The following is a 23,542-nucleotide window of genomic DNA, read 5'->3' as shown; positions in this document are numbered from 1 at the left end:
AGGCATTGTATGGGTTAAAGCAGGCACCCCGAGCGTGGAACAGCAAAATCAATAGCTATTTCATCAAGAAAGGCTTTAATCGAAGTAAAAGTGAATCATCTCTCTATGTGAAGACTATTGACAAAGATTTCTTGATTGTATGTCTATATGTAGATGATCTCATCTATTTTGGAACAAACAAAGCTATGGTGGCAGAATTCAAGAATCAAATGATGAAAGATTTTGAGATGACAGACTTGGGACTCATGAAATATTTTCTTGGTATACAAGTTAAGCAAAGTCCAGGAAGAATCTTTCTATCTCAAGAAAAATATATTGAAGATCTGCTCAAGAAATTCAATATGAGTCAATGCAAGCCCCTCTCCACTCCTATGGCGTTGAATGAAAAATTTCAAGTTAACGACGACGGTGAGAAAGCTGACTCAACTAGTTATAGAAAGTTGATTGGTTCATTAATCTATCTCAACACGAGACCGGATATCACACATTCGGTAAGCTTGCTTTCTAGATTTTTGAATGAGCCAAGTCAAATTCATTTTGCAGCCGCAAAAAGAATCCTTAGATATCTTAAAGGCACAAAAACTCAAGGCATTGAATTCAAAAAGGAAAGTGAATGTAAGCTGGTTGGTTATACAGATAGTGATTGGGCAGGCTCGATTGATGATCGAAAAAGTACCTCCGGTTATATTTTTTGTCTTGGATCAAATGTAATATCATGGAGTTCAAGAAAGCAGAAATCTGTGGCATTGTCATCAGCCGAAGCAGAGTATATAGCATGTACCGATGCAGCTTGTGAAGCTGTTTGGCTTCAAAGAATTTTAAAGGATATGAAGTTTGAGCAATGTGAGCCGACAATTATTCATTGTGACAATATGTCAGCTATTGCAATGACAAAGAATCCTGTTTTTCATGCTCGGTCCAAACATATTGAACTACGACATCATTTTATTCGAGATTTGGTTACTCAAGAAGTAATTTCCATGAAGTTTATCAAGACAGAGGATCAGCCAGCAGATATCATGACCAAAGCCGTCACGATTGACAAGTTCGACAAATTCAAGAAGAAACTCAAGATTACTAATTAAGAGGGGGTGTTAAAAATAATAAATAATTAATAATCTTGGAAAACATTAAATGTGATGATGAATCTCAAGAGTTGAAGATCGATCGTGACAGGAAGATGAAGCTCAAGAGATGCATTATTTAATGTCATGAATTGCATTTACTTTGAGTTCTAGATTATTCTATTTTATCATTTAAATTGAGAGTTTCTCATTAGTTTTTTAATATCTCAAAATTAAGTGAGCTGTAGCTACTTAAAGAATTCTATCAATAAAATCCTATTTTCTTAGTTATAATATTTTCCGCACCAACATTAACTACAACTCTGTTATTGTTGTTCAATACAATGTTGTAGTAAAAATGAAGAACAGATTCATGAAAAAAAAAATATGTGATGATTTGAACATCCAATGAACTTCTGTACTAGTAATCTATCTAGGCATATATGAAGATGAAAAAACAATGCAACATAACACGAACAAGGAATGTAGACATTAAAGATGATTGAAACAACTAAATCAAATTCAATGATGAACCCACAAGTCTTAACAAGCATAAAATTGATATGTCAAAGGTTTCTTCTTCAAACAAGGAAGATTCAAAGGAACAACCCTAATTGATATGTCAAAGGTTTCTTCTTCAAACAATAAGATTCAAAGGAACAACCCTAATATGATTTCAGAAGAAAGTTAAAGATTATTTGAACAACTAAATCAAATTCAATGATGAACCCACAAGTCTTAACAAGCATAAAATTGATATGTCAAAGGTTTCTTCTTCAAACAAGAAGATTCGAAGGAACAACCCTTATACGATTTCAGAAGAAAGTTAAAGAACTCTTATAAAGAAAGAAACATGAGGGTTTCAACTCTTTCTTCTCGCAAGGTTCCATTGCCGCCGCGAATCGATCGCAAATAGCTTAAACGTTGCTTCGCGTCGCCGGCGACCGTGTAAGGGAGAAAGGCAAAAAAAAAAATTTGGACCATTTCTCGATTTGTGCGTGTCATCCTTGCGCAGGGGCCATGCTAATCTTCTCTGTATCGTTCCAATTTTATCGGATGTCCCCGAAGGGACGAACTCTACTCTTTCGTTTGCTTACAAGAAGACTGTACTGTTCCATTCGAAAAGCGATGTGGGAGAAAGGTCTCCTTACTAGGCCATGTGGAGACTAACTAGCTGGAGCTCATTATTCATTATTTATAAATCGTTTATTAAAAAAAAAAGTTTTGCTTAATTTTGAAACATATTTTAAGAGTTTATTGTACAAAATATATGCATAATTTTAAAACAAATTTTAAGTAACTATATTTAACAATCACTCTTTTTGACAAAGAAAAAAAACGATCAATAAATATAAATATTTTCTTAAATTGACACAAAAAAATTATTCTTAATTTTTCAATGAGAAAACTCTCTAGACATTTAGCCTATATATATTTGAAAATAGAATCGAAAAAAAAAATGTATTAAGTTATAATATTATCTTGTCTACAATAAAATACTCTCTAAAAAACAATTTATTAACATTTTCAATCTCCCCAAATAATTGTCTAGGAGGCTCTCCGACAGTTTTTTCTCTAGTTGTAAAAAGAGGGTATTATTATTACTTCATTTTAATCATCTGTGCTTATCTGGAACTTCTGTTTGGTTTTCTTGAAATCGTGCAGTTTTTATCAGTTTTTTTATTGTCATTTCTCTTCTCTTAAGGTCTTTCTATCAAAATTTCATTTCACCATATGTTTTTGTAGGTTTTACAATGTATTTGAAAAGGGTAAGTTGAAAACAGAACACTAAGCAATCCCCTTATAGATGGAAATAAGAGGTTTAAGTTTTCATTATTCAGGATTCGCGATAAAAGCTCTTTCACCCATGTAATCATTTGCTTCTATCAAATAAAAACCATTAGTTTATTTCAAACAAACCAAAATAAAAACTCATCAACCATCCTTTTGCAACAATGCTATAGAAGGTTGGCTTTTAGTTTAAAATACAAGTGATACACAAACTAACTGATCTCTGCCTGGTAGAGTACAGAAAATTGTTACATCTAACTGAACTTCACTGCCCTGAGACCTCTTACCACCATAGTTAAGAAAGTTTTCTATGAAAAGTAAAGATTTAAGCATTATATAATATAGTTTGTTCAAAGCCGACCTAATCCAGAATAGACAGCTTTTCGGAAAAGAGGATGAACATCTTCTGTTAGCACCTCCGCTTCCAGCTTGTCAACATAATTCCATATCTGTTAGAACAACAAATTCAGCATGTTATATTGCGAGTTACCTTTTGTCATTGCAGGCGAAAGACAGACAGACAGACAAAACATGATTCAGGATTTCCATACCTCAGAAGCATATTGGCGTGTAATTGCCTTCAAATAACCCAGCGTCGTTAAACACCATTGCTCATTTTCAGAAATCTCATAAGAGCTGCTGCCAGATTTTTCTCCAGTTGGATCGCTACCAAGAAAATCAAATTTAAAGGTCAATAGCTTGTTTGATCTAGAGCTTTTTTTTAATTAAACCAATCCTAATATTTCTTGGTATAAGAAAACGTGGATTATTTGGGTTAAATGACTAAATTATCCTTTGTACAATAATTTTAAAAAATCAAGGGTATTTTAGTTAATGATTTGATTGATGATGGTATAAGGGGTTATTTGGATTAACCCTTCATCAAACAAGACCAAGCTATTATTCTACTTTGTCTAGAACAGAACCTTTTATTGGGTTCCGTTTTCTCCTTGTCCAATTCCATTGCAGATGAACCTTCCTCAAGATCAATGGACATTCCATCTGCCTGACTGGATGGCCGCTTTGTGCTGCCTTGAAATGTCTCCTCATTTAAGCGTCCCATCAAAACTGTCGAGAAACTTTTGAATAAGCTGAGGAATAATGTCTGCATATAAAATTTTAGAGTCAAGAAGAATACCAGTAAAAAATCAGATAAGATAAAACATAGAATTTGGAAAAGAGTATGTAGTACCTCATTTTCAGAAAAGGCTTGTGAAATGAGAACCTCCTTTGATGCCAATGATTCTTGAACGGCTACCTCCTCCATTATTGCCTTATCAGCAATAACTTTCAGACGTTTCATTCTTCCAGTGTTTTCTCCAAGAACAGGTTCACCATCCACTAGGGTAATCTTCGACTCTGCAGCCTGTAACTCAGCCTTAGCCTTCGTTGCAACCATTGAAACAGATACAATAACCTTTTTCAGGTTTGAAATCTCTTTTCTCAGATCAGAGATACGATTGTATGTCTTATTAACAGCATTCTGGAGTATCTGTTAATAAAGAAAAAGGAAAACAAAGGAATGTCAATTACTGTCGGTGTTACATAATACAGTTTATAAGTTAATCTAAACAATTAAGTGCTTACTACAACTAAGTTCATTTGGTAACTTTTATCTAAAACCACTTAACTAATTAGATTCATCTCAATCTAAGCTAGAAAATTTGACCCCTGAAATTAATAACAACTACTTGATATTGTAAAATAACAACTTTTAACCCCTGAAATTAATCAAACTACGTGTTATTGTAAAATAGTCTTTTAAGTACTTTCCTGACTTTTTACCTAAAACTTAGATATTGTCATTTGGTTTATTCAACAATTACTTTTAGGATACTTAACTAATTTGAAACTTAAAATTATGTATCCAGTCTTTGGCACTTTATTTTCAGTTTTATCAAATGCTTAAGACTTTTGGTGCCATTACCTCCCATGGACGATCAGAGATGTGAAACTGCTCAATGTTTACAGGAGAAAAGATCCATCTCACAATGGCTAGATTTGAGATCAGACGATAACCCATCATTCGATCAATTGCTAAAGCTGTCATCTGTGAACTGTTTTTCCAACAAGAGCTCACTTCATTTATCAGCATGATCTGCTTATCCTCATCGTCGCACATCCTTCCAATTGTTTGGCCATACCTCTCCAAGACAGTGATCAAATGTGTAAAGCTCTTTGATCCAAAGTCTAGAAGGGTCTGCACAATTACTCTGAGTGTTGTTTCAAAACCGTGAACGGGAATTAAACTTTCTTCGATCCAAACAATTATCTCGCGAACAGTTTTCTTCCCTTTCACCATGCCTCTGAGTTCCACACTAACTGCAAATTCAGTACTATTTTCAGTGTCCTCTGCACTGTATTTGAAGTTCAGACCACCCTTTGGCGGAAGTAGCTCCTCTAACGCAGGGGCATTCTCGATGCTCTGTATGGAAACACCAAAAGCTAAAAATCAACACAACTTACATCGATAATGATAAACAAGCAACTACAGAGAGCAAACATTTCCCTATTTTATAATGCATTTTGTTTGGCAGGAGCAGCAACTGAATACTAGTTGAGAGTCGACAGCAAATGTGAGATTTCTTAATGAAAACTACAGTATTTACACAACATTTAATCAATTCAATGTGGCCTGATGAATGAGTTGTACATTCAGGTCATATGTTCAAAACTTGGTATAGACATTGTTTGTAATATTATTAGAAGCTGTATTTGCAACAACACAGTTAATACAAACTGACATTTAGAAGAAAAAACATTAGTTGTTCAACATTCTAAATGGATCATTACCTGCTTAACTTTGTCCCAGTATGATAAACGAGTTTCCCTTTCAAGAACCTCCTGAACAAAAACACGCTGTGGTGCCCATTTCGGAAGGTCCAGCACAAAAGCCCATTCTTCCCAAGGCCAAATGAATTGAAAGTTTGATCTACAGAAAAACAAAGTGAGCATACAGGTTCAGATTCTTGGAAGAAAAACTAAATGCCCAAAAAAATGACTAACACAGAAATATATATAATCGTGAACTTGAGCACCTTCTCATATCAAGAAGTCATAACCAAAAGAATTGCTAATCGTGAATACCAAGGAATCATCTTCTTTCACATTTGTAATAGCAGAGAACAGAACAATTAAATAAATTCTAATTATAACGTGCAGTCGTCATATCAAATTATGTCATATCTGTATCTTCAGTTCTCAAGACCCACAGGAAGATGGCAGCCCAAAAAGAAAACATTTGTTTTTTCACTTTTACATTTAGATGATTCGCCCAAAAAATATGAAAGTTGATAGGACTTTCAAGTCCACAAAATGATGCTAGGTACAGAAATCGACTTGGCACATGAAAGCATTGGGCTACCACTAAATCCGCAAACTTACAAATGAAGCGAAAACCAAAGGATGAGTCGTGTTCTGCATTCCATGTCCAGATCAGCTATCTTATCAAACAGGGCACGTACAGCACCTGCAACAACTGCTGGGAAGGCACCCGGAAGAGCCTAGTAAATAAACCTTAAATGTTAGGAACTACATAAACATAAGCTTTGTAAGGATTTGAGAAGAGACAAGAGTCCACGCACCTTACAGAGATCCATAATAACCAATGTGTAATACATTGGCTTGAATGGAGGATTAGGTAATAAGAGTAGCTACATGAAGAAAAGAAGGATGTCAAATAACACTTGTTAAATGCAAGAGTTGCCACATAGAACTAATTGAATTCTTAAAATTCTCTTTGGCTTCAATTATTTTTTATTTTTTATTTTTTATTATGTTTTTGTATCTGGGTCCAGATGTAGAAATGTTTGGAAACTAGACTTAGTTAGAGACAGATTGAGAAATTAATTTTTTTGTTTTGTATATGGATCGAGAAACAAAAACCAAAATAAAAAGAGTTTCCATATGGGGTTGGGTTTGCTTAGTTTAGTAGCTTAGCTTATACACATGAATTTAATGTTTCTATAGAGACATTAGAAGTCGAAGTGTACATCCTATAATGTTTCAAAATAACACATGAAAACTACAAGGAGCCTTACAGAAACCTTAGCTACAAAATCTAATGAAGACCCAGAAAAGAAGCAGGAAATCAAATTACCTGAGAGAATATAGTTTCAGCCATAAGATGCTCATATCTGAAAGGCACAGGCAAACCAACCATGTATGCCGCACATTCCTTTCGACTAGCTTTGCATGAACCAAAGAGAAACATTAAGAAACATGACATATCAAATAAGAAACCAGAATCCTGGTATAACAGAAAAAATAAGCAGGATCTGGAAACAACTCAAGCAAGTGGTACAAAAACATAAGCGACTAAAGGCTATATGGTTTATACACAACTAACACAAACTTGTCCATGCCAAGCAAGAAGCAAAAAGCTCCAGCAGGTTGACCTTACAGGCTTACATGAAGTTCAAGCAAAACTTGGCACCTTCTGTAACAGGCAATGCAATTAGTATTTGAAGCCATGATATATCTAATGTAGGTCCAGATGGTTGTCTTTATAATGTACATTTCCTCTAAGTATAAAGTTTTCTTATCCTGTACATTATGTGCCTCAAATCCCAAGGATAATCTTGAAAATATACTACCTAGGTACCAAGCTACAAAGTCAAAAGACAGCATTGTCCCTATTTGAAATGATGCCTGCAATGAATCTGTATGTGAATACAAGCCTCAATGAGAAACCACCAATTTATTTTGAGAAACGCATACAATTTCATTTGGTATAAAAGTGTGGTTAGTTCTATGATGATTATTGGACTGATCTAATTGGGATACACCAAAATAACAAATGGTGTCTCATCTACAGATACATATCCAGATGGGAAGTTAGTCAATGCCTCCTAATCAAATAGGGCCATTATATTAAATAAATCCTGAGCCATTAATAAGACAAATAAATATTCTCAATACTAGGATAACGGTTGGGTCAATATAAGGATCTGGTAGTTAATATACCGCAAGAAAATAATGACCATATCGAAAAACAAGAATTACCAACAAATCATATGAATTAATAATCTCAAGATGATGAAACCATGAGAACAGATGAGTAATTAAGGAACAACATGAACCGGAGCAGGAGTTCATATTCTCCCATAAATTATGGTGCTGATATTTCATTAGAAATCTAATTGGAATAAGTTATGAAAACAAACCAGCCATTTAGGTAGAATAGGACATCCAGTAAATATTCTTCCACAACAAATCGATCTATAGGTTGTAGATCCTGCAATAACCAAAAAGAGACAATATAATTAAACAGAAGTTCAAACACCAGACATATGAAGATGAGTTAACCGTCCAGGACCAGACTGACATCCATAGAATAAGATTTGACATAAGACTCTTCAAGACTTCAATTCAGAATCACCAATAATAGATAAAGATTAACCATAATCACCCCCAAAAGGCTCAGAGTTAATAAAGCAAAATATGGTATTAGACTATTAGTAATAGAAACAAAATTTAAGCAGAAAAGGAGTCAAGTATGTCAACCAATCATAAAACACCAATAGAGTTTACAACATAAATCGCCATAGCATAAAAAAATATAAACACCTCTATTCTATCAGCAGGAAAGATGTTGAGCCGCCTTATCCGCTGAGGATACTTGAACTCCGCCTCATGCTTTTGCTTGCCAGAGATGATAAGAGATGGTACTTCGGGTGGGCCTGGTTGCTCAGGACAGCTGATTGGACCAATATCGTGAGATTTCCCAGCAACCAATTGGGCCTCAAAAGCAAGATGGGGCCTGGGAACTAAAGACAGAAAACGTGGTAGCACAAAATAAGAGTATAATTGCAAAATCTTCAATCCAAATACATTTAACCTATCAACAAGGATGAATTAAAATGTAGACAATGAAAGTAATTCATATTGGTCAGACTGGAGACCAGAAAATAATGATTCTTCTCTACATAAATTACCATGAAAATATTGAAACCACTACTTGAAACACCCTTGATCACTTCATCTACATACAAGGTAACAAGAGAATATAATAGGTGCACATATACTGTAAAAAATGATATTGTAATCATGTCAGTTTTGAGAGTAGAGGCCCAAAAAATACAAAAGATCTGTTCCAATGTGCTCAATTAGTCACAAATAAAAAATAAACATGAATATGCTGACAGAAAAGATCAAATCTGCATGATACATTTTCCAGAAAACAATAGACCAAACAGCACATATAGATCTTCTATCAAATCTTTGGAGAAAGCAGAAGTTCTAGCTAGTTTACAGTGAGCAAATCAAGAGAGATTTAGGAGCAGTAAAATCTTGACCAACGGAAAATAAAATGCAAGTACGGATAAAGTTCAAGTGGATTAGAAAATGAATGATACCACTGTCAGGTTTCCATCCTTTGTTTGAAAGCTCTTCGATTCTAACCCATAAATCTTCTAGAAAATCCTGAAATTTTATGAAACCACAGAAAATGTATTAGCAAGTTAATACAAAATAAACAGTAAACAATATACCAAAATTCATACTGCCAATATAGCAAGCATGGTAAACATTCAGGTCCTTAGATGAAAGAATATTTTAGAAGAAAAAAGTTTCTATCATCAAAACCCCAAAAAGAAATGCATAATGTCTTTGGAAATCATACCTGATCAGTAATCAATTTGTCACTATTGATTACATCCTCGAACACACAGAAACCAATGTCAGATACATGTCTTCTTATTCTTAAATAGGCTTCTATTCCGACCATAACCCGCTCAAACTCCTCAGGAAGTTGCTGCATTTCAGAATATGTCATCAAATAGATGCCTAGTCTAATAATGTTTGTTCAAATGAACTTGTATGATCAATATGATATTGCCACGAAACAATGTCCCAATAGACATATCCTCTACAGGATGAGTACAACTCATTTTCAAGGCTTATAAAGCGCGTGCATGGCATATATTTGAAGGATACATTTATATTCAGATAGCCAGTTATAGAAGCTTCTCTAGAAATAGCAAATCTGTTGAGTTTTGTCCCCAACAACTACCTCTAATCCAACTTTCGAACCTCCACTCCAAAACAAGCTTTAAATAAAAAAACTGAAAGAAACTTGGAAGATTTTATTATGGAATTCATCCCTTATCAAATCTCATCTCAAGGCTTAAAATTAACACTTGTAACAAAAGAGTACAAGTACAAGCACAAGGAAATTCATAGATGTGTTATCTTGAAGAAGTTGTTGGTTTTACATTTAATCTTAAGTGTTTTGTGATACTCAAATATTTATAAAATATTAAATTAAAATAATTCAAGAACGATTCTCTTTATAAACAGATCTTTTATATATTTCTCATTGAATATGGGTGTTTCTATGTAAGAAAAAAAAATAGAGAAATATAACTAGTAAAAAAATGGAGTTTCCAAATAGCCACAGTAGGAGAATTGAAAGTGTAAATTTCATCATTAATCAAATTAGTGATTTTAGATTAAATCCAAAATCTTAGTCAACACTTTTGAAGTAAAATACTATAAGTAAAGTTAGAGAAGATTGCCTGCCTCGCATTTTATGTAGCAAAATTAGTTCAATTTTGGTAATACTATTGTTCAGCAGAATAGCCAACATTATGCATGACATCCTTAGAAAAACAATAGTACAGTCCATGTTTAATGTAAACCACTTAGTAAAAACAACTAAGAGCTTGTTAAATTAGATGTGTTACCAGAATTTTTATCCCACAAATCTTATAGTATAATCAAGATGGAAAGATTAAACCATGATCATTACAAGATCAAATCAGTAACTCAAGAAGTCTAAATAATTTACCAAATAGCACAGGCGTACACAAATCCTTATATTTTTATCAAAAACAGAATAGGATTGAAGACAATTATGTATTTGAACCCAGCATCAAAAGCAAACACTACCTCAACTAATTCAGCTCCTCCCCAAGGTAGGCTGGACAAAATACAAGCTATGTAAAAATCAGCACGTGCTTGCCAGGAGGGATTTCCCTTCTCCTCATCTATAGTTATTGCTGCAGATGACAATAGGGTTTCATAGACAACCACTAAAGAACTTGGTTGAAGAACGTTGTTGCACATCTACCATAATGAAACAGAAGCAAGTGATGAGTAAATTATAGGTTCATATGGTGAATTGTTACCATAATAAACAACTTCGTTTAGTGGAAAACAGAAGAACTAACGTTCTAAAAATAAATCTTAAGCTTTAGGACACTATCTGTCCAGGTACTAAACCATGATCATGGGAACAAGGAAATTCCATAAATGTATCCATTGCAAGACAGGATTTATTGACAGATGAATCACATACCAATACAGTAAGGAACCGCATCAATATACGAACCCTGTTACAATCTTCCACGTACAGAGCCTCCTGAAATAGACAAGCTTTACCTGAGAAGGAAATTATAAAACCCATGCATGCAAGACAATATTTTTCGATGATGATGTGCTTTTTCTAGCACATGTTCCAGCATGAACATGATAGTGACATGTCAATCCAGGAAGAACACCTAACACACACCTCAATGGTTCCTGGAATCCTAAGATAAAAACTAATTACTATGAACTTGTCTGCACAAGGATCTTGACTATAAAACAGACATGTGGTTATAGTTTCCATAGCATACTAAGATTACATCAAATGTTCTGAAAAAGAAAAAACAATTTGAACTGTTTATTCCACATGCTATATAAGAAAGAGCAATAATATTTGAAATTATTCAGGGGAAAAAAGGCTCAAATAACCCATCAAAATTGTACAAAATGCTTAAATCACGCATTAAATGTTAATTTAACCATATTTACCTATTCAACTTTTTCAACCAGGTCAAATAGTCTACTCCATGTACATTAACATAACAACATTAAAATCTCTAAACTTTTTTAACAATCTGAGCACTCATCTAACATCCATTAAAATCTCTAAAAAAAACATTGAGTCATACCCATAAAGATAAGAAAATAAACTAATTTAGTATCTTAACGAGTCTCCAAAAGAGGTTGAAATTTATTTTTAATGGTTTTGTGACTAGAGTTTATTCCTTACAGGAGGCTAGCACTACCTTAATGATGTGGCCTCCCATTTAATTCAGGGTGTTCTTAGTGAGAATCAAACTTAAGATTTTTGGTCATTTATGTAATCTTTCCACTTGAACTAATGTAACCTCATATGGAAAGAGTCTCACGTTCGACTCCCACTAAGAACAGCCTTAAGTTGGGGCCCATGGCAGTGGGGAATCTTGCTAGCCTCCTACAGGGAATAGTCCTTGGTCGCAAAATGAAAAAGTTGAAATTAACTGTTGTGACTAAGATTTTCACATGCAACATTGAAGTAAGTCAACGAATCCTTAATTCCTTATGCATATATTAGGGCTACTTACCTGCAAATTGTTTTGAATGGACTCCAGCACATTTTTGACAAAATTCTCGTTCTCCAAGTTCAGCAAACCAAGCTAAATAGATATAAAGGTTGCACATGAGCTATATGCGAAATGGGAAAGAATAGAATCTTAAGGCAGTAAATAACAATAAATAAATGAAGTGTCAGAAAGACAACATGAGAAATGAAAGCATGAAAACAATTCAAATTCCACGAGCACATAAATTCTGAGAGAAAAGATAAAACATGTTTCAAGAGAGATGATGCAAAACATACCACAACAAACTTCTTATTTTCTTTTTCATTTTTTTGAGAAAATACACTGTCTTCTATTAAAATAAATTATTGTCATATAATGAAGCAGGATGTAAGTATCAATTTTTTAACTTTAGATGGTTGATATTAAGACAGATAACTTGTCAAATGATTGACGATGTGGGTGAGGAACAGCAGGACTTGAAATGTACAGTTGGAGGACATCAGACGACACAACAGCTAAAATCAATGAAAGCATCATAGCAACAACTGTTCTAAAAAAACTACGTTAGGTGCACAGATAGAAGCCATAGTCCAATGGATCTAACCATGAAAATGGATAATATTAGGTAATTAATTCTTGGTAATGCAGCACACTTATCTGTACTATAAAGAAGATGCAGTCCGATGACTATAAAAGAAAGAGCAAGAGAAAGTAACAGAGGTATGAGATGAGATGAGATGTACGCACCACTGTCCCATAAAATGGAATCTTGTGCGGCAGTTGTTCAGCACACTGAATAAGGAACTGCAAGGGTGAATAGAGCAAGATAGAGATTTGATTAGTCAAGAAACTCTAGTTAGAATAAAATAGTGTTTCTGTCCAAGTCAAGAAAAATAAAGTGAACAGCTGAAGAAACATACGCTCAAAATATCATCTTTATAGTGATCCAACTCTCGACGAACAACACCGGAGCATGTGTCCTGCAAATGAAGAAATAACACCTCCTCCAATGAACTCAAAGGAATAGTTGGGGTTCACATAAAAGCTACTACACAATTTTAATCCTAAAGATACTGAAACATGTCATACACATAAAGAGAGAGAGAGAGAGAGGATAATGAAACTAGGGTTTGAAGAGGAGCTAATTAAGAAAGAAACTGACAATGTGATCTTTGAAATCAACATTTCCACTGTATTCTGGGCACTTCTCCCCGATACGCAGCAGAAGACTCCTCCAGCTGCTCATACTGAACAATTCTTCTTCTTCTTCTTCCTCAACCAGCACAAATGGTGAGGCCAAGTTTCTAAAGGCTGGCAAGAGAAAGAACGATTTAGGCAGAGGTTTTAACCGGATTTTATAGTCAAGGTTTTCGCTTAGTAAACCGGTCTAAGGAGGCCTGTTTATTAAATAAATAATTATATATATTTTCTTTTTTTAGATTTTAAAATAGGCTATGTAATAACAGTTCTATATGCTCTTATTTAAAAACCGGACTGGATCTATATAAATAAGCAAATAAATTGCTTTTATATAATAAGAGAGTGAATAAAAATTTACTATTTTTTCAGCCAATTTGAGTTATTGTTCCATCTGTTATCTCTTCTAAATTTTATATCAAAATATTTTTCAAAATAATATTACAACTTTATTGTAAAAACCTTAAAGTTATTATTTTGTTAAAGAATATAATTATGAAATACTTGTCTATCTAATTTTTCTTTTTCAAATGGTTATTATTATTATTATAATTAGTTTAGAGTTAATATTGGTTATTTCTACTAAATGAATAAATATTTTTTTCTTCTCTATTTAAAAAAAGATTGTTAATGGGGATATTTTTTTAATTATTATATTTATTTGGAGTTGTACCACAAAATTATTATTTTATTTTTGTTAGTGACAATGGTATCATAATAATAAATATTCATAACAATAACAATATTGAGTTTGTAAAAATATAAAAAAATTATATATTTGGACATTTATTAGATTTACAGTTTTATTATTATTATTATATTAGAAACTTTGATTTACTTTCCTTTCAAATTAAATTAAAGCGTTTTTATGATTAATTAAATTCGTGAATCTTACTCTCTTATGAACTACTTTTGTTAATTAATTTTATTATTATTAAAAACTTAAAATTATTATTTTGTTAAAGAATATATAATTATAAAAGATTTGTCTAAATTAGTGTATAATTAAATAATTCCACTAATTGATAATTTATAATATGTCTTATTTTTTACTCACACTAAATAGTATAAATAAATATATTTTTTCTTCTCAATTTGAAAGGATTGTCATTAGATATTCTGTCATTTTTTACAGTAATTATTATATTTATTTAGAGTTTCATATCACTATTTTTTTTCATTTTAAGTAATAGTAATTTCATCAAAATAATATTATGCTAGTAATGTACAAATTTTTCGGTTATTTAACTTTTTTCATGAATCTTACTTGAGATCAATATATAAGAAAAAAAACATGTGAAAAATCTCTATGAAAAAATGCACATTTTTGTTATTGTAGATTGTTCACATATTTATACAAATTTAATGATATAAAAAAATATACGTTTTTAGGAGATTGCAAATTTCCTATAAAACATCTTTATCTACCAAATATTTTATTTTAATATGAAAAAATAAAAGAAAGTAGAGACAAATCTTAAAAAAAAGTTTAATAATCTTTTGTCTCACAAACTATTTGTCACGCCTAAACCAAAAACAGAGGTATGCAGTCGCCGCATGTCATTATCCTGAAGCAAACTAGAAGTCTACCATCGTAGTTTGTCCTTTCCACTAAGGATGACAATTTAAAACCGTCCCGCGAAAACCGAACCGAATTGTCCCATTTGAAATGATTTTTCCTCGAAACCGAACGGGGAGGGGACATGAATGATATTTGTGTCCCCCGACCCGAACACCATAAACATAATTAAATATATTAAATTACCAATATATTTATTTATTCATTATATTTTATAAGAGTAGTAAAGTTATTTCTTTATAATAATATAAAATTTAATATATTATAATATATATTATATTAAAAAAATCGTTTATATAGTTTTATTGTATAATTTTTTATTTTTTTTTTAAATTTTTTTTATTAATGATACCCCACGGGTTTCCCCCAAACCGAAAAATATCGAACGAGGCGAAAATGATAAATGTATTCCCTGCCTCGATTCGCCTATTCCCTACCCCGATCCGCTATTGCCATTCCTACTTTCCACGGACTTGCCTTCTTTAACAAGCACTAAATGTATGTCCCAAGCTAAAACTGGGAAAACCAAAACTAACCTGGATATATAACTAATTTAATAACATCTTTTTTCTAAAATGAAGTTAATCATTTTTTAAATAAAAAAAAGATAATAATCTAAGTAATGTCATCTACTTAAATTTAAGATTTTAAAAATAAAAACTGAATTAGTAACTTTTAAACTCTTAAACACCAATTTTGTATCATTGATTTATTTGTATATTATAAAAATAAATTAAATATTGGAATTTTTGTTGTAAAGTTATAAAAGCTGAAATTAGTAAATTTATTGTTAAAACCTTAAAATTATTATTTTGTTAAAGAACATAATATAAAATATTTGTCTATCTAACTTTTCCTTTTACTTTTTATTTTTCAAATAGTTATTACTATTAGTGTAGAGTTAATATTGATTACTTCCACTAAATGGTAATTTCTAATATATCTTATTTTTACACTAGATAGCATAAATAAGTATTTTTCTTCTTAATTTGAAAAGATTGTTAATGCAGATTTTTTTCAAGTAATTATTATATTAAGTGAGAGTTGCGTACCACTAAAAGTTATAATTTTTTTACAGGAAAACAATCTCAAGCTTATATAAATTTACCAAAATAGTAAAAAAAACTTATCCTTATTTTTCAAAAATCTTACTCCACAGTCCACATCAATTTATAGAAAACAAGATGTGAAATATATTTATAAAAGAATGCAATTTATTATTATTATTATTATATTTATTTGTTAAATATTTATACAAATTTAATTGTATCAATAATATAATAATAATAAAAAAATAAATAAAAGAGAGTATCAAACTAATCTTTAATGGATGACAATATTGAACCAAATAATACAAATTCTATTGAAAAATGTGAATCACATTACACAAAATTTAATCTGATAGGTTATTCGTTTGCCTTTCAGATCCTCCTAATTCACAACCAAATTAGTATAATACAAGAACAATATAAATAAAGAAAGAAGCCTATAATAAAACAATTCAAAAAGGGAATCCTTTCCTTACTTCTTTCTTGGAGGATTCAGCCAACCTCTTGACACATTTCATATTTGTATAAAACTCCATAAGTTCTTGAGCAACATCCTGCGGGTAACAATCAATGAACACCTCAATGAATCTCTTCTCCGTCATCCTAATCGCAGACAAGAATCTCGATTCTTCCACCTTCGAAACGAGACCCATTTCTTCAATCTTCTTCACAAGACGAAACCTAGGTTTGAGTTTCGACTCCAAATTCAACTGCAGTAAAACAGGCAGCTTCACAACCACTTGTGGCGACATTTTCATCGTCCCACATACAAAAGTCATGTTCCTTTGAACTTTCTCTGTCGACATTGTCAGCAGATAAGGAGATCTCCCTATAAGACCCAAAACCTCCTCAGTCGACAATCCAAACTTCTCTATGTTGGCTAACTTCTCTCGAATAGTCTCAACTCTGGAGATTGCAACCAGAGTTACCACGTATTTGTACATTTTCGATTCCTTAGACACTCCAGTCTTGTGAATGTAATCCCATTTCTCATCATTCAAAGATGTTCTTGGAATCAAAGTGGGTCGAGACAGAAGCATGAGAACAAAATCATTGCCTGTAATTCCTATTTCCTCATACAAACTCACTACAGGTTTAATTTGATTCTCAAAGTTGTATGTAAGAAGGGAAGGATTACGCAAGATCACTTTCCTCAGAACTTCCTTTGTCTTGAATAATCCCAAGAAATATTCAATCCGCTCATCAAATCTCTTGTTCAAACTATAACGAAACAAACGTGGACGACATTGAACAGTACGAATAAGATCGGAAGCTGTCAGGCCTAAGCTACCGAGAATGTTCAGTTTCGATTGAAGAGTATCGGGACCGTACTTACGCATAGAAGGAAAACGTTCAAACAATTTCCCTATCTCGGATTCACTACAACCCCAACTACGGAGAACTCCTTCGGCGTTGACTGTTACTATATTTCCGCCTAGGGTTTCCTCCGATTCATAGTCTGTTTTAGCGATAGAAGAATCAGTAACGTCTAAGGTTGTTTTACTTGAACACGAAGAAGACGAAGAAACGTACCTAATCCAATTTCCATACAGTTTCAAAAGGATTGGCGTTTTCTGTGTCGGGAGTAAGTTTGCAGATAATGTTAACGTGAAAGAACGCAATCTAGATTTCATGATACAAATACAACTAATGATATCCAAATTTAAATCCAATAAAGAGGTTCCCCGATGAAGAGAAAATCATCTCCTGTCTACGTCATCAAAAATGGAGAAAGAACTGCACTTGCCTGAGTTAGCAGAACCAGCCATTGATCATCGGAAGAAGAAGAAGAAGAAGAAGAGCTAAATCGCTATAGACGGCGGCCTGCCAACCGCTGGATCTATCTTCACGATCAAGAAGGGCAGTTTTAGAAGGATGATAGCGATAATGTTTTTCTATAGAAATGGGCTATTTGTCTTGGTCCATTTAATATTTAAACCCAACTTAAATTACTACATCCATTTGCAAATAAGGCCCATAACATTAATATTATTATTTTTTTTACTTAATTAAGAATTTTTTATTAATATATATTAATAAGAAATTAGTTACGAGGGAATTTGAATGAAGTAATAATTTGACTTAATCGGATTAAAAATATAAAATAATTTATCTATTTTTTTTTTTTTTGGACACCGTTATATTATATATATATTTTTTTAAATGATAAAATTATATAATTTTTTTTAATATTATATATATTGTAATATATAAATTTTTTATTATTTATAAAACTCTTATAAAATATAAAAAATAAAATAAAAAATATGGTTAATATTATATATCTAATTCTCTTTATAGTGTTTGAATGAATCATCACTTTATTTTGGTCAAACTAGACAAATCTTCCCTAAGAATGTAGTTTCAAGTTGTAAAATTGTTATCATTAAGTTAAACTTAATTTTAATTTTATTTATAAAAGTAAAGTGAATTTATATTTTAAAATTTAAAAATAAATTATTGTTTATTTAAATAAATAAAATAATTTTGTAACTATTTATTTCTTTTTAGAATCATGTTTTTTTTATAATACTTAATATATATAATTACTACTTTTAGAGTAAATTCTTACTATTTAAACAAATTCTCAATCATTTTTCAAATGATAACAATATTTTAAAGTTAACTATCCGATTTTGACATTGCACGTGCATAAATCTAATTGTAACAATAATTTTCTTTTTATTAGAAATATTATTCTTTGATTTTTCAATTCAGTATCCTATATATTAACTAATTATTAATAGTTTCTTATGAAATTTAATTGAAGGCATGTTGATGATAGGGCAATTTCTGGAGGGTTATAATCACCAGTATTACCTTCACCTCCCCGCCGGAGGTGGAGGTGGCGGTTTGGGAGTTAAACCGCTACATTTGGTCATGCAAACACACTTGCGCTTCAACAACAACAACACACTCTTACATGTCTCACTTTTTTTTTTCTTTTTTTTTGGGGGGGGAAACAGCTTAGTGCCATTTCATTAAAAAACCCAAAAGAGGGAAAAAAATACAAAAATTTAAGATCAGATCTAGACAATTTCTAGATTTGACAATGAAACAATAATTGAATTACAGACAATAACAATAATCAATTAGCGCATACAACGTTTTTACTTTTATTCTATTTGTGACCTTCTCAAACGAAATATCACATATATGACAGAGCTTTCTATTCTCTTCATTCCTTTCGATTCCTCTCCAGGATTGAATGAGTGCATTTCCATCTGAAGTTATATCTCTCCAAATATCTTCAGCGGTTCTACTTCTTCCACTGTGAGTTCTTGAATTTCTTTCTTTCCAGATATTGTAGATTACTGCTCCAAAGTAGCATTTCAACATACTTACATAGAAGGATCTTCCTTTTGCTTTATTCTTCATCCACTCTTGGATTTCTTCCCATATTCTTGGAAAGTTGATGATGTTCATGTTTGCAGCATACATCTTCCAGATTTGTATTACAAAAGAGCATTCCCCAAATAAATGGTTTATGCTTTCCTCAACTCCCGAACATAGGACACAGTTGATATCAGGAATGTTTATATATTTTCGAATTCTGTCTTTTGCTGTCAACCTTTTCCTGTATACCAACCTGAGAATAAATTGGTGACGATGAATAATCTTTGGAGACCATACCACATTATGCCAATCTACCTCCCGTCCTCTTGTTCTAACCATTTCCATGCCTTTCCTGTAATAAACTTCTCATTGCTTTCTATTTTCCAGCTTATTTCATCATTATTTTCATTGAGTTGCTTCTGCCTCATTAGGTTTAGGATTCTATCACCTTCTGGAATACGCCTCAAAAGTGAATCACATCTACCTACATATACGTCTCTAAATGAGTACTTGATGTATTCTCTTCTAACTCTGTTTCCTTGCATTTCTTCTTTGAATATAATGTGAATATTATTCAGCCAAGGATCATGCCAGAATAGTACCCCTCTTCCATTTCCAATTATGGTTTTCACCATTTGAAAGACATCTTTTCTTATTTTTAGGATTTTCTTCAATGACCATGCCATTCTTTCGTTGATGTTTAGTGTCCAGATACCAACCCTAAGTTCCTGGGTTCGAGCCCGTCAGGCGGCAAGTTCTGCGCCTGGTTAAATGATTAAGTGTGTTTGCGGGCTACATACTTAATCCTTTGCCCCATTATCCCCTCTTCTATCCTAGCGGCAAAAAGATGTGGATACCAACCCTAAGTTCCTGGGTTCGAGCCCGTCAGGCGGCAAGTTCTGCGTCTGGTTAAATGATTAAGTGTGTTTGCGGGCTACATACTTAATCTTTTGCCCCATTTTCTAGGTCTCATAGCTCACCCTCTTACAATATGTTGCTGCAATTTTTGCTATTCGTGCATTTACCTTGAAATTTTTTGCTGTTCCTGAAGCATGTTTTCGCTTGCGTCTCTACCCATAGTTTCTCATCACAATTCCAATTATTAATAAAAATAATAAAAATATTACTTGACATTTTGTATATATTAATATAAGTTAAAGAGTTTGAATTCATGTACACATACGGGCAAGTAGGAGAAAGAGGACGAAGTAGAGGCCAGTGAACTTTATGATCTTGAGTTTAAAGCTTAATCTTGATCTATATATTTTTTGTTTTTGCATGCATAAAGTGCTCATTTTATACTAGAAAGACCTTTCCTAGTTGAGAACAAGCTAGGGAAAAGGAGAGAAAGGAGAGTTTCATGGATCATTTTTATTACTGTAAAACTAGTACTTAAAGCTATAGTTGAACCCTATTTCTTTTTCCTTTCTAGATCTTCTTCTTTTCTGGGTAAAATTAAATTAATGTGGGTTAAATATACATGCTCTAATATGATTGTAGTATATAACTGTTTTATACTCCAAAATATGGTACATTGAGATCTGGCTTGGAAGTTTTTGTGGATAATATTAAATTAATTAATGGAGGCTCCAAGGTTAGCAGATTACACTGGATATGAGCTTCAATTGATAATATACATAACTAATTAGTTATGTAACTTTTTTATATTTCGTTAGGCATGTCTCAATGTTAACTGAGGTTTCAATTAATTAGTTATGTGTTGATTTTTTTTAAATGGTGACAAGACATAATATTAAAAGATCTTTCTCAACCCCACGACAACATATAACACACAAAAAGGAGCCACTACGAAAAAAAAAAAGATGGATGTCAAGTCAAAACTCAACCACAAAAGAAAAACAAATTATGCGAAAAAGTAAAACTATAGTTTGATACCATTTTTATATTAAAAGTAGTCTTAAACAATTTCTAAGCAATATTTATAAATTTGTACAAAAAAAAAAAAAAAAAAAAAATTAAAAAAAAATCTACAAATTAATTTTCAGATCATCAATATTTTAGAAGAAATAACATATTTGTCTACTAACTTGGCTTGATGTCTGATGATATGTATGTATTGAAATTTTTTATTATTATTATTAAAACGAACCTCACAAAATATATCAAATTTATTTAAAGTAACACAAATTTTAAACACCTTTAAAAATTAAATTAAATTAAATTGACATGTCAAGTATAATAATCTTACAAAACTTAACCTTAAAACAAATTTTAACATTAATTAAAATCTCTCTTAATTCTCTCACCCTCTCATTTACCGTTCACTTTATATAAATTTTGTCAAGTTCATTTTCATAAATAGAATATTTTCTAACCATAGGTATATTTAATTAAGATCTCTAGCTAGTTCATAAATAAATAAATAAATAAATAAATATGATATTTGTCTCTTTATAATATTATTTTAAAAAGTGAGTTTCATTAATTAGTAAAGATATATGGTGGCATGGTGAAATAAAGTTAGAGGACATTTTAATGATAAATTAAAATTAAAAACTGTATTATAATAAAATGGAAGGCAACCCATGTATAAAAAAATTAAACAACAAATTAATAATACTTGAAAGTAATTAGCAACAAGAGAGATATTATTTATTAAAGCCAAACAAACAAAGAACAGATAATAATAATAATAATAGAAATCAAGGCAAACAAACAAACAACAAATACTTAAAAGTGAACAATAGAAAGATTAAAGCCAAACAAACAAAAGAGATAATAGAAATGAAGCCAAGCAAACAACTGACAGATAATAATAGAAATAAAGCCAAAACAACAACAACAGATAACTTGAAATTAAGTAAGCAACAGAAGTAAAACATGCGCAACCCACACCCCAACCAAAACCTCGTGTCTTCGTTCATCCTGATCCTGTCATTTCTAATAAAGCATCTGTGGGATCACCCAACTGACCCAAGATAGCTCCCGCCACAGTATTTGCAGCAGACAGCAATTTCAGCGCAATTCGCCGCAGATTGTTCTTCGACCAACTAACCCCCTCCTTCTCCATTAGCAGCAGGATGTCACGAATTATGTCCATCCTGAACTCTCCCATACAATAAACGTGACACCAATAAGCCCTGCACGCAGACTCGTAAGACCACCCCCCCGGCCCCTGTATGTTTGTCCCAGGCACATATAAAGTAGTTTTGTGGCAACGAAAACAAGCTTCGCTTCCTCCAACGACATAATACTTTAGGTTGAAATTTGCACCGGCGAAGCTGATGTTGAGAGGCAGATTGGTCAAGCAGCAAGGGTGGAGGTCCAAGCCACTCATGTATTCGGAACGGTAAAGGAAGCCACTGATCTGTTTTCCGCAGGCAACGCAGAAGCTGGACTGGGAACTGGCGGACGGGAGTTGGAGGAAATAGAAGTTGCGGCCGGGGAAATGAGGGGGGTTTTGGATGGTGAGTGAAGGGTTGCGGCATTTCTCATGGAGGTCGTATTTGCAGGTACCGGTACTATAGCAACAGTAGCGAGAGCCAAAGCCCTCTTCTTTGCAGCCATCGCACTCGAAGAAGTAGTTGAAACTATGGTTGTCATCTCTTGTAGACTTGAGTTGTAGTTCGTGCCCTTCCTTGCACGTGTTGTTGTAGTACTTATCAGCCATTGATCGATATCGATGAATAATGGATTATGAATGAATGAATGAATGATTATGATTATGATATATTATATCTTCTCTTAATTTGAATAATCTCGATCTGCTAGCTAGCTTGCTTTTATACACAAATAGTTCGATCGATCGATCGAGACAACTTTCCAAAAAGGTGCCTTGTGTGTGAAACTGATTAGTCGTTATAACCTGCATGCTGGTAATTACGTACGTACAAATATATATATCTCTCATATATTTTTCAAAACATCCACACATTACGCGTGTTACGCGGAGGAGGAGGAGGGATAGATGAAGGGAAGGAAGAGCTATAGGTTAATTAAATTTAAGGTCAGTCAGTCAGTCAGTCAGTCAAAGAAACCATCCAAATTTATTTATTTATTTATTATATTTAGAATGATCGATCGATCGATCGATCGATCGGACGTCGTAACCCCCCACCCAACAACCCTCGGCATATATCATTAGCATCCACGGGAAAGTTGTTAAGAATTGGTGTCAAGTTAATTAGTCACTAACACAACTAATTAAACACACCA

The 23,542-nt window shown here is 32.5% G+C and overlaps 3 protein-coding genes and 1 non-coding gene across 4 annotated transcripts; all 4 read right to left on the bottom strand.

Moving 5' to 3' along the window:
• Window positions 1–2,033: 2,033 nt before the first annotated feature.
• Window positions 2,034–2,136, bottom strand: LOC124933132. Its single transcript, XR_007098844.1, has one exon. It is a non-coding gene; the product is annotated as a U6 spliceosomal RNA (small nuclear RNA).
• Window positions 2,137–2,986: 850 nt separating this feature from the next.
• On the bottom strand, window positions 2,987–13,538 carry LOC124932799 (nuclear cap-binding protein subunit 1-like). The gene is made up of 19 exons (XM_047473479.1): window positions 13,368–13,538; window positions 13,126–13,185; window positions 12,953–13,009; window positions 12,227–12,298; window positions 11,155–11,217; window positions 10,746–10,922; window positions 9,478–9,609; window positions 9,212–9,278; window positions 8,424–8,623; window positions 8,021–8,091; window positions 6,955–7,039; window positions 6,440–6,508; window positions 6,240–6,358; window positions 5,649–5,787; window positions 4,783–5,280; window positions 4,048–4,347; window positions 3,782–3,960; window positions 3,407–3,521; window positions 2,987–3,304 (listed from the first exon to the last, which is right to left on the bottom strand). The coding sequence occupies exons 1-19, from the start codon at window positions 13,449–13,451 to the stop codon at window positions 3,206–3,208; spliced, it is 2,586 nt and encodes an 861-aa protein (XP_047329435.1). The 5' UTR covers window positions 13,452–13,538; the 3' UTR covers window positions 2,987–3,205.
• Window positions 13,539–16,341: 2,803 nt separating this feature from the next.
• On the bottom strand, window positions 16,342–17,671 carry LOC124930911 (transcription termination factor MTERF9, chloroplastic). Its single transcript, XM_047471279.1, has 2 exons — window positions 17,564–17,671; window positions 16,342–17,489 (listed from the first exon to the last, which is right to left on the bottom strand). The coding sequence occupies exons 1-2, from the start codon at window positions 17,577–17,579 to the stop codon at window positions 16,483–16,485; spliced, it is 1,023 nt and encodes a 340-aa protein (XP_047327235.1). The 5' UTR covers window positions 17,580–17,671; the 3' UTR covers window positions 16,342–16,482.
• Window positions 17,672–22,247: 4,576 nt separating this feature from the next.
• On the bottom strand, window positions 22,248–22,997 carry LOC124929668. Its single transcript, XM_047470069.1, has one exon. The coding sequence runs from the start codon at window positions 22,995–22,997 to the stop codon at window positions 22,248–22,250; it is 750 nt and encodes a 249-aa protein (XP_047326025.1).
• Between the last annotated feature and the right edge of the window lie 545 nt (window positions 22,998–23,542).

The sequence above is a fragment of the Impatiens glandulifera genome, chromosome 3 (assembly GCF_907164915.1).
Source record: "Impatiens glandulifera chromosome 3, dImpGla2.1, whole genome shotgun sequence".
Classification (NCBI taxonomy): domain Eukaryota; kingdom Viridiplantae; phylum Streptophyta; class Magnoliopsida; order Ericales; family Balsaminaceae; genus Impatiens; species Impatiens glandulifera.
This window is presented reverse-complemented; position numbering and strand designations above follow the sequence as displayed.

What these genes read in the sequence shown, in the direction of transcription:
- LOC124929668 (XM_047470069.1), bottom strand. Translation starts at nt 22,997, where the DNA reads ATGGCTGATAAGTACTACAACAACACGTGCAAGGAAGGGCACGAACTA.
- LOC124932799 (XM_047473479.1), bottom strand. Translation starts at nt 13,451, where the DNA reads ATGAGCAGCTGGAGGAGTCTTCTGCTGCGTATCGGGGAGAAGTGCCCA. An exon ending in ACAAATTGATTACTGATCAG is followed by an intron (nt 9,279 to 9,477) that starts GTATGATTTCCA and finishes ATAAAATTTCAG; the next exon opens with GATTTTCTAGAAGATTTATG. An exon ending in AAGCCTTTTCTGAAAATGAG is followed by an intron (nt 3,961 to 4,047) that starts GTACTACATACT and finishes TTTTATATGCAG; the next exon opens with ACATTATTCCTCAGCTTATT.